The 15,278-nt window shown below is 39.2% G+C and overlaps 1 protein-coding gene across 1 annotated transcript in view; it reads left to right on the forward strand.

Annotated features, from left to right (window-relative positions):
- Window positions 1-15,278, forward strand: part of RYK (receptor-like tyrosine kinase) — a 110,382-nt gene that overhangs the window by 33,655 nt on the left and 61,449 nt on the right. Inside the window, exons 8-11 of the mRNA XM_010858309.1 lie at window positions 5,547-5,646; window positions 7,432-7,566; window positions 10,578-10,631; window positions 14,140-14,284. Coding sequence (XP_010856611.1) covers window positions 5,547-5,646; window positions 7,432-7,566; window positions 10,578-10,631; window positions 14,140-14,284 — 434 coding nt within the window. The remainder of the gene's footprint in view (window positions 1-5,546; window positions 5,647-7,431; window positions 7,567-10,577; window positions 10,632-14,139; window positions 14,285-15,278) is intronic.

Genomic DNA, 15,278 nt, shown 5'->3' on the forward strand with positions numbered 1-15,278 from the left:
ATTCTCCAGTATCCAGGAAAAAACTTGCAGTTGCATCTGTTAAGTGTCAGATATTTTAGATAGCTGAAAGGCAAAAATATACCAAAAGGTAGCAGAATACTTACACTACTCAGTCCCATCCTATAAGCTGTTCTCTGGTTTCAGGAATTCATCATTGTCAGGAGGGTCTGCAGGGAACTTGTCCAGAGTTCCTACAGCAGCCCTGGGGGCCAGCCTGCTGTATCCCCTGCAGGGTGGGATTTCTGTGAGAAAGGCAGCACTTCTGATAATTTCAGAGAAATTGAAAGGCTGTTGGGCTTCAGGCAAAGTGCACTCACTTTAAATCTGTACTGGGTTCCAAGAGGAAGTGGCTTTACTCAGCAGCTGCCTATATGCAATTACCATTTGTTTCCAAGTAAGGGAAGATTACCAAAAATGTTTATTTCTTAGCTTATTCAAATATTTATATTTTTTTCTCATTTCTTTTCTGAAGTATTTTGGCTCATTCTTTGTTCTGATAAACAACTGATTTTCAGATTTTCTTTGTTCCAGTAGATTATAAATGTTAGCTTTAGAGCAGATCTGTTTCTTCAAAGGATTATTGGCTAGTGAGAGTCCATATAGATTGATGGCATGCCAAAATAGAAAAAACTGCCCTTTAATAATAAGCAGTTTCTAACCCCAGAAACTACAATTTAAAATTTTATATTCTGAAGATTCCTGAGGGAGAAGAGAACTGCTTTGGAATGCCTTTCATGTTTAGGCAGTCCCTCAAAAAGGGAGGCAGCAGAGGGCAGGCGTCGTGCCTTCACACTTTTTAGTGTTCCAGGCTGCTGCTGGCCAAAGGGTTGGGCTTCTCAGAAATCCTGCTCAACCCCTTCACCACATGCCTCTGATGCTACCCAGCTCCATTCACAAGCCCATTTCTCTACCTTCTGCCCTCACCCCCTGCCACACTGAGGCTCTCCAGTGCTGGTCTGGTCCCTGCCCTCAGACTACAATTAGGGCCTTTAACCTTGTTTGCAGTTCGCTCTGTCTACTGCCCCAGGGGTTCTGGTCCCTGGCTGGCTGTGCCTCTGCTTGCAATTATTGAGACCTAGAGTAAAGGAGACAGCAAGTGTGGGGAAGCATAGTAAATTTGGCTTTGAATCTACTATGTTTGAGAGCTGTAAGATTATTAGGCACATATGTCTAGTAAGTTATTGGGCATATGGGAGAGAATGAAGATGTAGGAGAGTGAGAGAGACGAGTTGATGATACAGGATCCCATTAGTGGTCTAGTGGGCTAAGGCTAGTATGCTGAGAGAAGGGTTTATCATTTGGAGAGGAGAATAAATCTCTCCTTGGGAGTGGAGTGCAAAGGAAGAGTGCTCTAACAGATCTGCCTGGAAAGTGAAAAGTGAAGTCGCTCAGTCGTGTCTGATGTTTTTCGACCCCATGGACTGTGGCCTACCAGGTTCCTCCGTCCATGGGATTTTCCAGGCAAGAATACTGGAGTGGGTTGCCAATGCCTTCTCCAGGAGATCTTCCTACATTGTAGGCAGACGCTTTACCATGTGAGCCACCAAATCTGCCTGGAGCTGAAAAGAAAGGGAGAAAGTTGGGGGGGGGGTGCAGGTTCTTGTGTGCCAGGTGAAGGGGACAGGAGCATTGTCTGAGAGTAGGAAAGTAGGGTGGGCAGCAGGTGGTGAAGCTGTGAATCCCATGAGGTTTGGAGTGAGAAGACTAGGGAGAAGGGGCTGAGTAGGGAAGGGACTGCTGACCAGGATTAACGGCTTACCCTGAACATGGGGATCATCATTGTGTAAGAGCAGCTTTCTCTTCTGGTCTGTGGTTTCCCCCGGTTGTGCTGGGCAGCAGGGGTGGCGTGAGAGGTGGTCAGCGTTCTGATGGCAAAAAGACGGTGTTGGTAGCTAGTCTTCTCTGGGGCACAGTGTGGAAAGTGAAACCAGGTCCCTGGATGGATAGGCTGGAGAGAATGGAAATAGCGTCACTGGCCATTACATCCCAGCTATGAGCACAGCCCTTGGTTTACAAATGTGCTTCATAAATGGTGGTTGAATCAAAGTGTTGGAAACAAAGAACTGGTTTTGTAGGAATCAGAGGTGGTAATGGGATCTTTGATAGAGTGGGATTTTTACATTTGTTTTGGTTATGAAGTAATTCTTCAGTACATAGGAATGCTGAATATTAATATCAAAGCCACCAGGAAGATGGCAGGAGACAAAGCGAGCTGAGTACCATGGGCTCTGTAAAGTCCTTGTGTGACACTGATGATGATGGCGTGAGAAATAGCTCTTCTGAGTAGAAGCTGTGAGCTTCAGAGTACAGGGGCTTTTGCATGAGGAGGGGAAGAAGAGAAAGGACCTGAAGATCCTGAAGGAATGCTGACCCTGCTGTGCCCTGAGGGTTGAGGGTTACAGGGACCAAATGATAGAAAAGCTGGGCTGGAGGAAAAGGCAGGGAAGACACTTGGGAAGAGGCTGACAGTGTGAGAGTCTATTTAGTCTAGTGGGGTTCCCAATAGGGGACAATACAGAGGGCTGCAGGATTGTCTTGGCAGGGCACAGGAAGGCTTGTGTCAGAATCTTGGAGGTCAGGAGCAGGCTGGCCAATATGGGGAAGTGCAGTGGGGCATAGTGTGGCGACCCTGGAATGACTGCTGATGCTACTGGGGTCGGCGTTTATCAGAGGGGACCTGTACCCGACTGACAGTTAGGTGTGTCAGTTAATTATTTTACTTGATCCTCAGCAGTAGCAGCATTTTATAAAAACTGAAACTTGGGAAAAGTTAGTAAATTATCTGATGGTCACACAGTCTCATGGTTCCAATCCAGTTCTTGCTGACTGTGCTGAATTTTTTTTTCAGGCAGTTGCCTTTCATGTATTGCTTTGTTTAGAGATAGCATGGATATAGGAATATAGTCAATGCATTTTCTTAATATTAGTAAGTATTGCTGGAAAGCCTGCTCATTCTTGGCCCACAGTTGCTGGGCTGTGGCTCTCTCACACCCCCTGGTGGCAGTGACTAAGTATTGCAGCATGCTAAGGTGAGAGGGAACACTTCTAGCCAAGGAACCACCAAGTCACTGATGTGCAGCAGCGAGAGCATTTCCTTTGTTATGAACATGGCACTTAACAAATACAACTTTTAACAATTGTTTGTATATCTATCTTAACTGTAAAGCAGTGCTTTAATACTTGCATATCCCTATAGCGTTCTGGGTACACCTGAATGGCCCAGTACCCTGATGCTGGGAAAGAAGGCAGGAGGAGAAGGGGACAGCAGAGGACAAGATGGTCGGATGGCATCACTAACTCAGTGGACATGAGTTTGAGCAAGCTCTGGGAGATGGTGAAGGATAGGGAAGCTTGGCATGCTGCAGTCCATGGGGTCACAAAGAGCTGGACATGACTGAGCAGCTGAACAACAGCAACAGTAGTGTTCTGGAACTTTCAAGTAAAGTGTGAAAAGGGGAACCGAGAGAGGGAGCTATAGTCATTGGATTGATCCCTTCTCATCTGTGGGTTAAACACCTCCTGACTCAGTCAGTGCCCAGGTGTCCACCCTTTCTCTCACACTCTGGGATGCTCCTCTGTCCCTGTTTTCTTTCATCTTTGTTATGTCCTATTTGTTGGTTTTTTCCATTAGCATGTACCACATTTGAGTATCTCCCATTGAAAAAAGAAGAAAGATAGGCTTTGAAGTCTATTCTGCCATTACCTAGTTACATTCTTTCTAGTTAAGTTTCTTGAAGAATGGTTTCTTGAACCTCTTTCCCACTACTGTTTTCCTAACCCTCTGCCCTTTGGCTTCTGCCAATCCCAGCCTTCGCTGGAAGGCCTTGTGACCACTGAATGGGAGAGGGGTGCCCTTCTCATTGAGTCCCAAGGACAGGACAAAGAATACCGGGAAATATAAGGCCTTGTTGAGGGTCTTGAAGATGGCATCCATTCTGAATTTCAGATATTACTTTGCAGGTTGAGCTGTTTCTTTCATGAACATCTTGCTAGCAAAAGGGGTGTGTTTGATGTTTGATATTGATTGATGCTGATTGGTTCTATTAAGCCACCTATAGAGGCCAGGTATTGATAGAGAATATTGGTGTTCCAGGGACATTTTTCTAGTCATCTTTCTTCCTTTCTGGATTCTGAATCACTTGAGATCCAGAGATTAGATGGACATCCAAACATTAACTCTGTTAGTGGTGAAAGCCGGACCAGAGAATGTAGCATAGATATTTTATGAGAAATTTGTACTTTGGAATCTACTTGTGAGGTGAGTGGATCTGATGTAGATCAGACCTTCATCTGCCAGCACATACAGGCCCTCAGAGCTTGGCTTTTATCAGCTAGAGAAGACATTGGTGACTAGTCATGGTCTGTAAATTATACATCTCAACTCCTTGGCTCTTCATATCTATCTGCCTCTCTAGGGCTTCTCTGTCAGTGACTGTGATCCTCAGCAGAATTCTGAATCCTAGATGGCAGGTTGTATAGGAGTGGTGGTACTGTTCTGGGCATGAAATAGAGGGTGGCTTACTGGACTGAATGTTTATTCAATTGAAAATTCCCAGGAACAAATGAACAAGCATAACAAAACAGAAACAGAGTCATAAATATAGAGAACAAGCAGGTGCGTACCAGAGGAGGGGTTGGGGAAAGAGATAGGTGAGGGAAATTAAGAGGTGCAAACTTCAGTAGCAAAATTAAAGAGTCAAGGGTATGAAATTTACAGGGTGGAGGGTATAATCAATAACTAAATAATATGATCTTTGTGATGACATATCATAACTACTTATTGTGATCATTTTGAAATGTATAGAAAAAAATCACTGTTGTATAACAGGAACTAACATAGTGTTGTAGGTCAGTTATACTTCAAAAACAAACAAACGTACAAACAAACTCATAGAAAAAGAGATGAGATCAGATTTGGTTACCAGAGGAGGGGGAGGAGGGGAATTGGATGAAAATAATGAAAAGATACTACAGATTTCCAGTTATAAGATAGGAATACAATGTACAAGCTGATAAATATAATCAACTGCTGCATGCTATGTATGAATGTTGTTAAGAGAGTAAATCCTGAGTTCTCATCACAAGGAAAAATTTTTTTCTATTTCTTTAATTTTGTATCTATATGAGATGATAGATGTTCACTAAACTTGAAGCATTTCATCATGTATGTAAGTCATTATGCTGAAACCATTTTATACAGTGATATATGTCAATTATATCTCAATAAAACTGGAATAAACAAATAAAACACATCCCCTCGGCAGTCATCTAATAAGTCATTTAAGAAGCAGCACAGTTTGGTGGGGAAAAGTCTTAGACCCAGCAGATCTGGATTCTCACTCTGGCTGCTTTGTGTATATTAGACTTCCCTGGCTTGGTGTCTTTGACTGTTAAAATAAAGGAACATTCCTAAGACTGTTTCTGACAACTTGGACTTTTAAAAATATAGCTAGATTATTTGTTAATGACCAAAATCAGTGTGGTCAAGCTATACTAAGCCCTGTCTGTTATCACAGGTCCAGTTTGTTTATTTCCCCATATTATAGGTTGAATATAAGCTGGGATTCCAAGTAGACAATTTTGTGGCTATGGACATGCCCCAGGTCAACATTTCTGCTCAGGGGGAAGTTCCACGCACTTTATCAGGTGAGTCTCAGTGACAGATTTTAATATGCTGTTTTTAACTGTATCCCCTGTACCTGGAGAAGGGCGTGGCAATCCACTCCAGCATTCTTGCTTGGAGAATGTCATGAACAGAGGAGCCTAGCAGGCTACAGTCCATGGGGTCACACAAGAATTGGATACGACTGAAGCAACCTAGCATGAACGCACACACCCATACCTTTAAAGAACATAGGTATAAGATGCAGAAGTTCTTTAACAAGTGATTTTTGTAAATAAGGATTATTTGGACTTTTTAAACAGTTTCTTCTTTCCCATCCCCTCTAGAATGATGTGCACTCAGCTCTTTTGTCTCCTTTTATGCATTGTTGGCCCTGACTCGAGTCCCTTTGTCTGATCCTGTTTTTCTTCCATTAGTTCCCACACTGCAGCCTGGATGATCACTTCCTCAGTGCCCCACCCTCATCTGTTGAGTACCTTCCGGATTCTCCAGCTGGTGTGCTGTGTTTAGCGTCTGCCCCTGCCTATCTGTCTAGCCTGTTGCTAGATCTGCCCCTGTGCTCCAGCAGTGCCAGGCTGCATGTGATTCTGAGCCAAGCCTTGCCCATGTTGATCTCTGTGTTTAAACCATCTTTTCATCTTTCCTGCATCTGAATTTCTGTTCATATTAAATATTCTGCAAGACTCAAAGTCTTTACTCTTTTTTTTCTGCCTCCTCTCCCTCCATGTGTTATCTCTTTCTATTCTTCCTGCCCTGTAAGATCTTTTATTTAACCGTTTAAAATTGATCACATTATTTTGTAATTCTTTGTCCTTGTCTGTACTGCTAGCCTGTGGCCACCTGAGGGCAGGAGCTGTCTGTTTCAGCTGTCTACCCTTGGTGCCTACTAACGTCTGAATAGGATGGGCTCTCAGGACACGTCTGAGTAAATGATATGTATCATGTTTATACCAGTTTGTTTTGAGCCAGTCTTTTGAGAAGGCCTCCTGAAGATGTGAGGTATAAAGAAAGTGAAAAGTTTTAAAACTTGAAAGTATAAGCCCCAGTGTTATGAAACTTTCTTAACTCACTGTTACTAGTAGCATACGTTAATCTAAGCTTTAAGAAAATATGAGAAGGCTGATTACTTTTTATGGGCTAGTAAAGAAATTCAGAAATGCCCATATTGTTCATACGCTGATACCGATGGTAGAATGATGCATTCTAAATTTGTAGAAAGAGTCTTAAACTGAAAGATTGAAAAAAAAAATGCATGAAAGTCTGTTATCCCATTGCTGCAGTAATTAATTAAAACAGTTTTTGCTTGGAAAGGTTTTTTTTTTTTTTTAATGCATAGGTGAGAATTTATCAGTTTCCTTTACAGCTTTATATTTAATCTCTTCCTTAACAACAATACACAATTGCTTTTTGGTGGTGAAATTGTCTTTCCTTTTTATCAAGTACTTTTTGTTGTTACTGTTGGTGATTGTGCCTGGTAAGATAGTGGAGTTTGCCTTATGGTTTTGTATCTTTACTATATGGTAATAAGAGAATTTAGGAGACAGATTGGTGTATTAAAAATCATGAGCAAATTTGAAAATAATTCTCTTCCTTTGTCTTGTTTGTTCTTTAATGCTGACTTTTATAGTACTTTATATTTAAAGCTGTGTAGTCTAAAAATAAATTCTCTGAAAGTTTTTGCTTAGTATTTTATGTAAATGTATTATTTTTTAGTTTTATTGCAATAGAAATAAATTCTAAATTATGGGACATTAATGTTGATTTTTAGAACATTTAAATATTTTTTCTTATTTATTTTTTTTTAACAGTGTTTCGGGTCGAGCTTTCCTGTACTGGCAAAGTAGATTCTGAGGTTATGATACTCATGCAGCTCAACTTGACAGTAAATTCTTCAAAAAACTTTACAGTCTTAAATTTTAAACGAAGGAAAATGTGCTATAAAAGTAAGAAATTTATTTACTAAAGTATGTATTTTATATAGATGTGAGAAGATCAAAAATAGATTTTGTCATCTTTTTACAGATTTGTGTTCCAATCTTGACTATAGTTGCAAGTATGAAAAGAGCACTAACTGATGAAATTCTGAAATAATCACCATGATAGCTTCTAGCTAGGAATCTTATTTAGGCCCCACTCAGTCCCTGCTTTCTCAAAATTTTTGTCAGAATTGGTAAGAATGTTTTCCCTTAGAATGTGAAATAGCACTGATGGCCGATCAGGCCGAAGAGGTAAAGAAATCACGGACTTTAGATAGGGGCCCCTGAGTAATGGGGTGTTAACTATGTTTCCTTTATGAATTACTTTTATATAGAAACATTGCCCTGGGCCCAGAAAAATGTGTTATAACTCTACCCTTGGTGGAGTATTGGAATAGGTTTCCTTTTATTAACCTAAGTTTCAGGTTTTTTTGTTTTTTTTTTTCCATCTATAAAATGGTCTAATAACCTGTTTTAAGAGGTAGGTGGGTTGATTTTAGATTAATCTACTATCATGAAACTTAAAATACTATATGTGGATACTTACTAATATTTGGTAGTTTTGGCTTTGAATAATCTGTTACTCAAGAAATTGCAGCAGATGTGAAAGAGCTTCAGCACACGAGTTCATAGAGCAAGAATTTTAGAATTCTTCTTAAAGGTTATCTAATCCAACCCACTCACTTTAAGTTCCATAGAGATTAAAGTGGCCAGAATTTACCCATCACAGTGGTGGAGCTGGTTAGTATGTAAGGTAGAAAAAAAAAAATACTAAAGAAAACTTGCTGAGTTTGGGTTTTGCTGAGTGACAGCCATGTTCCAAGTGCTTTACAAACACATTTAAACCCATTTAATGCTTATAGCAGCCTGAGGCAGTAGCTTCTCTCATTATCTCCAGTTTCTAAGGAGGAAGCTGAGGCTCAGAGAGTTCAACCAACTTGCCAAGGCCGGATAACTAAGTGGTGGAGCTGGGTTGCAAACCTGTGCTTTTGCTTCATTGTCAAACTGTCTCTTAACACATTTCCTAGTCAGGGTTACTGCTGAGTGTTATGAGAACACCTGAGGCCAGCATTAAAATGGCTAATGTCCAGATATGTGCCAGCAAAAAAGTGGTACTGCATTAGAATGGGCATTTTTTTTAGCTCTCATTTAATCTTTTAATTAAGAGTAAACAATTGCTCTCTCTCTATATTTTCCCCAGTTTTATTGAGATATAAATGACACATATCACTGTATAAGTTTAAGGTGACAGTGTAATGGTTTGATTTTCATACATTGTGAAATGATTATCACAGTAAGTTTACTTAGCAGCCATCATTTCATGTGGGCTTCCCCAGTGGCTCAGATGGTAAAGAATCTGCCTGCAATACAGGAGACCCAGGTTCGATCCCTGGGTCAGGAGGATCCTTGGAGAAGGAAATGGCAACCCACTCCAGTATCCTTGCTTGGAAAATCCCATGGACGGAGGAACCTGTCAGGCTATAGTCCATGGGGTTGCAAACACAACTGAGCGACTTTACTTCATCATTTCATGTAGTTAACAACAGACCGAGAAAGCAAAAAAAGAAATTTTTTCCATGAGATGAGAATTTAATAAATTAGGATTTACTCTCTCAACAACTCTCACATAATCATACAGTTAACATATAGTGTTGAATAACACATAATGTATGCCATGCATACATTATATCTGTAGTAATTATCTTGTAACTGGAAGTTTGTACCATTTGACTACCTCCTCTGGGTCCTCCTCTTTCCTCATACCCGGCCTCTGATAATATCAAATCTAATCTCTTCTCTTATGATTAAAAAAGAAATTAATTCTTGGATTCTGAAAACATAAGTGAGATCATGGAGTATCTCATAGTCTTTCTCTGTCTGACGTATTTCACTTAGCATAAGGCCCCAAAGTCTACCTGGTTGCTACAAATGGTAGGATTTTCTTATTTTTTTATTTTATTGTGTGTGTGTGTGTATTTTCACCACTTCTTTATCCAGAATAGACATTTTTGTAATGAAAAGTTAGCCCCATTTTAGCTTTAGTGTTTTGGTACATTTGTCAGTTCTTGCATATCCAGTTACACACTTACTTTCATTTAATTTTAAAGCCAAAGTGGACTTTAGATACAGAGTGCAGAGCAGGTGGCTCCTGGTCCCTAAGGAGGTGGCGCTGCCTGTACAATGGCGCTTCAACTGTTAGTGCTTAAAGGCGGAATGACGGCCAAGTGTGATGGAGTCTACGGAGCACACCAGTGCTAGTACCCACTGAGGTTTAATGCTCAGCTGATGTTCAGAATGATCTCATACCCTCTCCATTTGCTTTATTATGTACATGAAAACTGACCATTGATGTAGTTTTCTATTCTGTTTTAGACTTAATATTGAACCAGTCTCTTTTTTTGGTGGTTGTACTTCTGGCCACCCTAATCTTCCAGTTTACATTCATGATTCTTTAGTATGTGATCTTAATATATTTATTTATATGGTTTTCAAGCTTAGTACTGTTTGAAAAGTGTCTGCAACAGAAAACATGCATGTACTGTATTGAATATTAATTGGTGGTACGGGCAAGAAAAGTGTCCTTTATCATACGAGGATGGAAACTCTTGGTTCAGTCAAGTTTCATCAGTCTGAAACTCCTCAGTGCCTTTATACTCTGCTAATGTGTACTGTCAGCCTCCACAGAGGTTATAGTATGTAGGTTTTCCTAGACTTCTTGACCACAGAAACCCTTTTTGAGTGAGTAACTGTAATTGGCTAATATAGGCATAGACTGTTGATTGATGAGTATAGTGATGATTATCAGAATAGTAATGTAGCATTTACCATTTTGCAACACATACCTTGTTACTTAGTTTAGGCAGTGTTCTTTTAGAATATAAAACTGTTAGAAAAAATTCAGAAAATTTAATTACAATATATAAGGATTTTCATGGAAAATAATTTTTAAAGCATCTTTTATCTCCTTTTAAATTCAGAACTTGAAGAAGTAAAAACTTCAGGCTTGGACAAAAACACTAGCAGAACTATTTGTAAGTGTTACTGTATTATCTTTTTCCATCATTAGGGATGAAAAATAATTGATTGCAAATAGACTTGATTTCATGAAGCTTAGAGGTTTTGTGGTTTCCAATTTTCCAAAAGATTAAGTGATGCCATGCTACTTATTTAACTGATGTTTTGTAGAATGGTATATTTAGATGAAACTATTTGAATATTGAAAATTTTGTAAAGTAAAATTCTAAAAAACTTTTATAAGCAAGAATTTATATTATCATTTCAAGTGGCCATAATTAAGTATAAATGTGAAATATGTGTAAGATCTTCATCTGTTTAACAGAAAGTTAGAAAATCTAATTCATGGCCTGGATGCAGCTCTTGGCTAGTTTCATTCAGCTGAAAATACAAGCTGAAAGATCCACAGCTTTGTTGTTTTCTGTTGTTTAAACCTACAGAGCAGAAACTCAACATAGGTTTTTATTTTTTGGTAATGGTTCTGTAAGATTGTATAACTTAGACTTCTTTTTCCTTTTCTGATACGGATGCATCATTAAGTCTTACTCTTCCTGAAGCCGTTTTAATGGCAGCATCTTAAAATGTTATTAGATTCTCTTTATGGAAGTAAACTAAAAAAAAATTGGGGAAGAGAAATTCAGAAATAGAGAAATCAAGGGAATGTTTTGATCAACCCCCATATGACCATCACCCTCCTTAGGAATCATCAACATTTACCAGTCCTGTACTGTTGATGCCTTCCTCTTTCAGACAGGTGGTAGGTAGGGAAGGGTAGAATTTTTAAAGCACATCCTAGGCATCATGCCATTTCACCTATAAATGTTTCAGTGTAAAGAACTTTTTAGAAGTCATTAGTAAACAAGCCACAATCATCCAACACCTCTTTTCTTGTATTTGATTTATCACATGTAACAAAACTAACTCCTTAATGTCTTCTAATAGCGAATCCATGTTCCCATTAACCTGATTGTCTCAAAGCTGTCTGTGTATAGTTTCTTCCCTGAATCAGGATCCAAATGAAGCAAACTTACACTGTATGTGGTTGGCATGTATTAATCAGAAACCACCCCTTTCCCTTCACTGTCATTTATTTGTTAAAGAAATTGACTCATTTGTCTCATAGAATTTTCCACATCTGCATTTTAATGGTGCCATTTAACATGTTTTTCTCTCTTCTAAACTGGTAGTTAGATTTTGTACTTGGTTAAATTGAATAGTTCTGGGTATTTCAAAGTATACCTTTTTTAAAGAGAAAATAATATGAGATTTATCTGCCTTTTAAAAATATTTCATTTGAATTTGTCTTTGAGAAGAAATTAAACTATTTTTTAAAATATCACTGCTCCCCAAGCTTACTTTTAAAATTCTGGTGATTTTATCCATTCCTTTTATGCTTAGGATTATTATTTCTGACAAGGAGAATAGAGTGTTGATTATCCTTGGTCTCTTCCTTGCTCCCTCTCTCCTCCCTTCCCTTTCTTTGTTTTCACCTACCTAACATTTACACTATGACACGCGAGGTGGTATGATTGAGGCAGAAGATTAAACCTTGAATGAAACAGACTTTGTAAGCCCCCTGGGGCTTCTTATGCACCAGAGGAAATGGATAGGCATAAGCAGTGATAACAGTATCCTGTGGCAAGCTGTGGCATGGCAAGCCCAGGTGCTTTGGGACCCTGAGGAGAAGGGTGTGTAACCTCCTGTGAGGAAATGCGGGGCAGCTTCCTGAGGAAAAGTGGCATCTCATCTGAGACCGAAGGGTAACCAGGTGGTAGCAGGTGACATGTCAATGAGGGAATGGGCACAGTGCATACACTAGTCTGGAATTAAAGGTAATCAGGCAGGGTGCATCTGGGCATGTGCCCAGCAGAGCGGTGTCCTCTCCTTTGCCCTGGAATGTGCTGAGATGGATGCTGCCAACATCAACCTTTGGGACCTTCCTTTCCCAGCCCTTCAAGATTGAATGACCCCTAGCATTCTTAAGGAAAGTCCTGCTTTCATTCAGGCTGCAGGTCAAGTATAGCTGTTCTAGAAGCCATTTGGTCTCTCTACATCAATCTGTGCTGGTTCATTATTTGTTGATTCAAAGTTTAAATTTTAGAAAGCAATCTTAAAAAAAGTTTTTGAAAGCTGTCACTTTTATATCTTTTGTCCTGATGTATTCCCATAACTCTGCATTTGCATATCTGTCAGTTTGACATCTCCACATAGACATGTACAGGTGCTCTTGGACAAAACAAAACTCTTAATTCTCTCTTTCCCCAACCTGCTTCTTTTTCCTCTTTATAAAGGTACCTTTTCCACCTAAGTCTTTAAGCCAAAGCTTTGATTCCTCTTTTTCTTCCTATTTTGGCATAATCCCTTTAGCAAACTCTGTTGACTCTGCTTCCCAGTCCATGAACTTCTTACCTTCCCCATAACATCCTTGTCCAAGCCATGGCTGTTTCTTTCTTGGCGTGTTCTTACTTCTGCTCTTGCTCCTCCCCACAGTGTTCTTTATAGCATGCAGAGTCATCTTTGGTGTTTTTTTTTTCGAGTATTGTTATGTGTGCCATTCCTTTGCTTGAAGGCTTGCAGTGACTTCCCGTATCATTAGGATAAAACTCAGATTCTTCAGTAGAATGCTGATGTGAGTACTCATTAATCTTCAGTTACACCAGTTCCAGTTACATCGTTTGTATTTCTGTTTCTCTGTCTTCCATTCTGCTTGCTCTTATCGTGTGGATCTTTGGTTCTGTGTCTTTCTCTGTTGCTCCTGTGTGTATGTGTGCACATGTATCTCTGTGTCTTTAAATTATTTCTCTGTTGCTGAGGCTTTCTTTTTGAGTAACATTAAGATGAATATTATTTCATGAGTAGAGTCTTATTTTCCTGCTTTTATTTTTAAAAACAGATAAGCAAAATAATTTCTTTTAACTCTCAAGAGAAAACGATGAAAAATGTTTGTTTTACCTCATGGGTTGCTCTGCTGTATATTCCTCCCCCTTTGGGGAGTGGTGATTGGCAAAATAGATGTCTTATCTCTCACACCAGAAGCCACTGTTGAGGAAGGGTCTGTAGAGCTTGCTGTCCAGTATGGTAATTACTAGCCATATGTGACTATTTAAATTAATGAAAATGAAATAGAATTAAAACTTCAGTTGTCTCATTGTACTAGCTACGTTTCAAGTGCTTAATAGCCACAGGTGGCCAGTGGCTACTGTACTGCATGGCATGCTGCAGAGCATTTCCCTGTTGGACAGCATGACTATAGATAGATGGTTTATTATGTGTATGCCACTTGTGAATTGTACTAATTAACCAAAAGTTCTATTTAAAGACACTTTTTTAAACTACACAAAAACCCTTCTTAAATTGTATGAATTTATAGCAACACACTACTGGTAACCGATCTTATCAAAAAAAGGACACGTGAAATGAAGATCTCTTTTACAAAGAACAGGATACTCATTGTGTATATTGGGTTACAAAGCAATTGATGACATTTGTTTCAAAAGCTTAATGTGCTATTCATTTTTATTTCAGATGATCCTGTACATGCAGCTCCAACCACTTCTACGCGTGTGTTTTATATCAGCGTAGGGGTTTGCTGTGCAGTAATATTTCTTGTAGCAATAATATTAGCTGTTTTGCACCTTCATAGTATGAAAAGGATTGAACTGGATGACAGGTATCGTACATCTTTGGGGAAAGGAAAAAAATAAAAGCAGTTATTTGCATATACATGGGAGCCTACCCACACCCATGCTCAGCGGGCCCTGGCCAAATGAAAAATACCATCTTTGTGTTTCTCTGTAGTTTTTTTAAAAAAATTTGTGAAGTCATAAATTACAGTTTTATTATTTGGTGAAAAAGTAGAGATCAGTTTTTTTTCTATCCCCTTTGACATGACTGTCTTCTAGACTTCTATTGCCTTTTTGAAATAGCCCTGCTTTTTCCTCCTCTCTTGTCCCTCCATCGTTATCGGTCCATTCATCCATTCATCAATCCAGTTTATTAACATTTATTGAGAACCTGCTATGATTTAAATAATTAGTTCTCAACCTGGTTGCCTATTAGAGTCATGGGTAAACTTTTAAAATATATCAATACCCCTTCCAAAAATTCTGATGTTATTGGTCTAGGGTGGTGTTTGGGCATTCAGTATTTTTTTTTATTAAAGCTTCCCTGGTGACTCTAATGTGTAGCGTTTGAGATACACTGGTAGATATTATGCTAAGTGCTAGGAATAAAAAAATAATGATGTACTATCATGGCTTCGTATTTAATCTTTGACATTAACCATATTTATAAAAGTTTATAAATTTGATGATATGTATTATAGTGTGGGAATATAGCAGCTTGTCCCAGCCTGGGTGAGTCAGGATGACTAGAAGTACATTGTAGACAGGATAGGGTGAGAGGTAGAGATGAAATGATAGATGAGTTTGTTTTCCTAGCCCACAGTTCTCGTTTCCCTCCTTAGTGATTCCCGCTTGCTGACTGAAGACAGTCTCAGCTTCGTGACTTGGCTTTCAAGGTGTCTTCCTTTCAAGTGTAGAGATAAGCACCCCTTCCTCTTTGAACTTGCCTCTTATGCTCCAGTCAAATAATTACTTGTTCCTCACCTTTGCTCTACTCTTTGCCCTCCAGGACTTTTGTTCATGCCTTCTTTTGTTCCCTAT

Source organism: Bison bison, unplaced genomic scaffold (assembly GCF_000754665.1).
Source record: "Bison bison bison isolate TAMUID 2011002044 unplaced genomic scaffold, Bison_UMD1.0 scf7180017864384, whole genome shotgun sequence".
Classification (NCBI taxonomy): domain Eukaryota; kingdom Metazoa; phylum Chordata; class Mammalia; order Artiodactyla; family Bovidae; genus Bison; species Bison bison.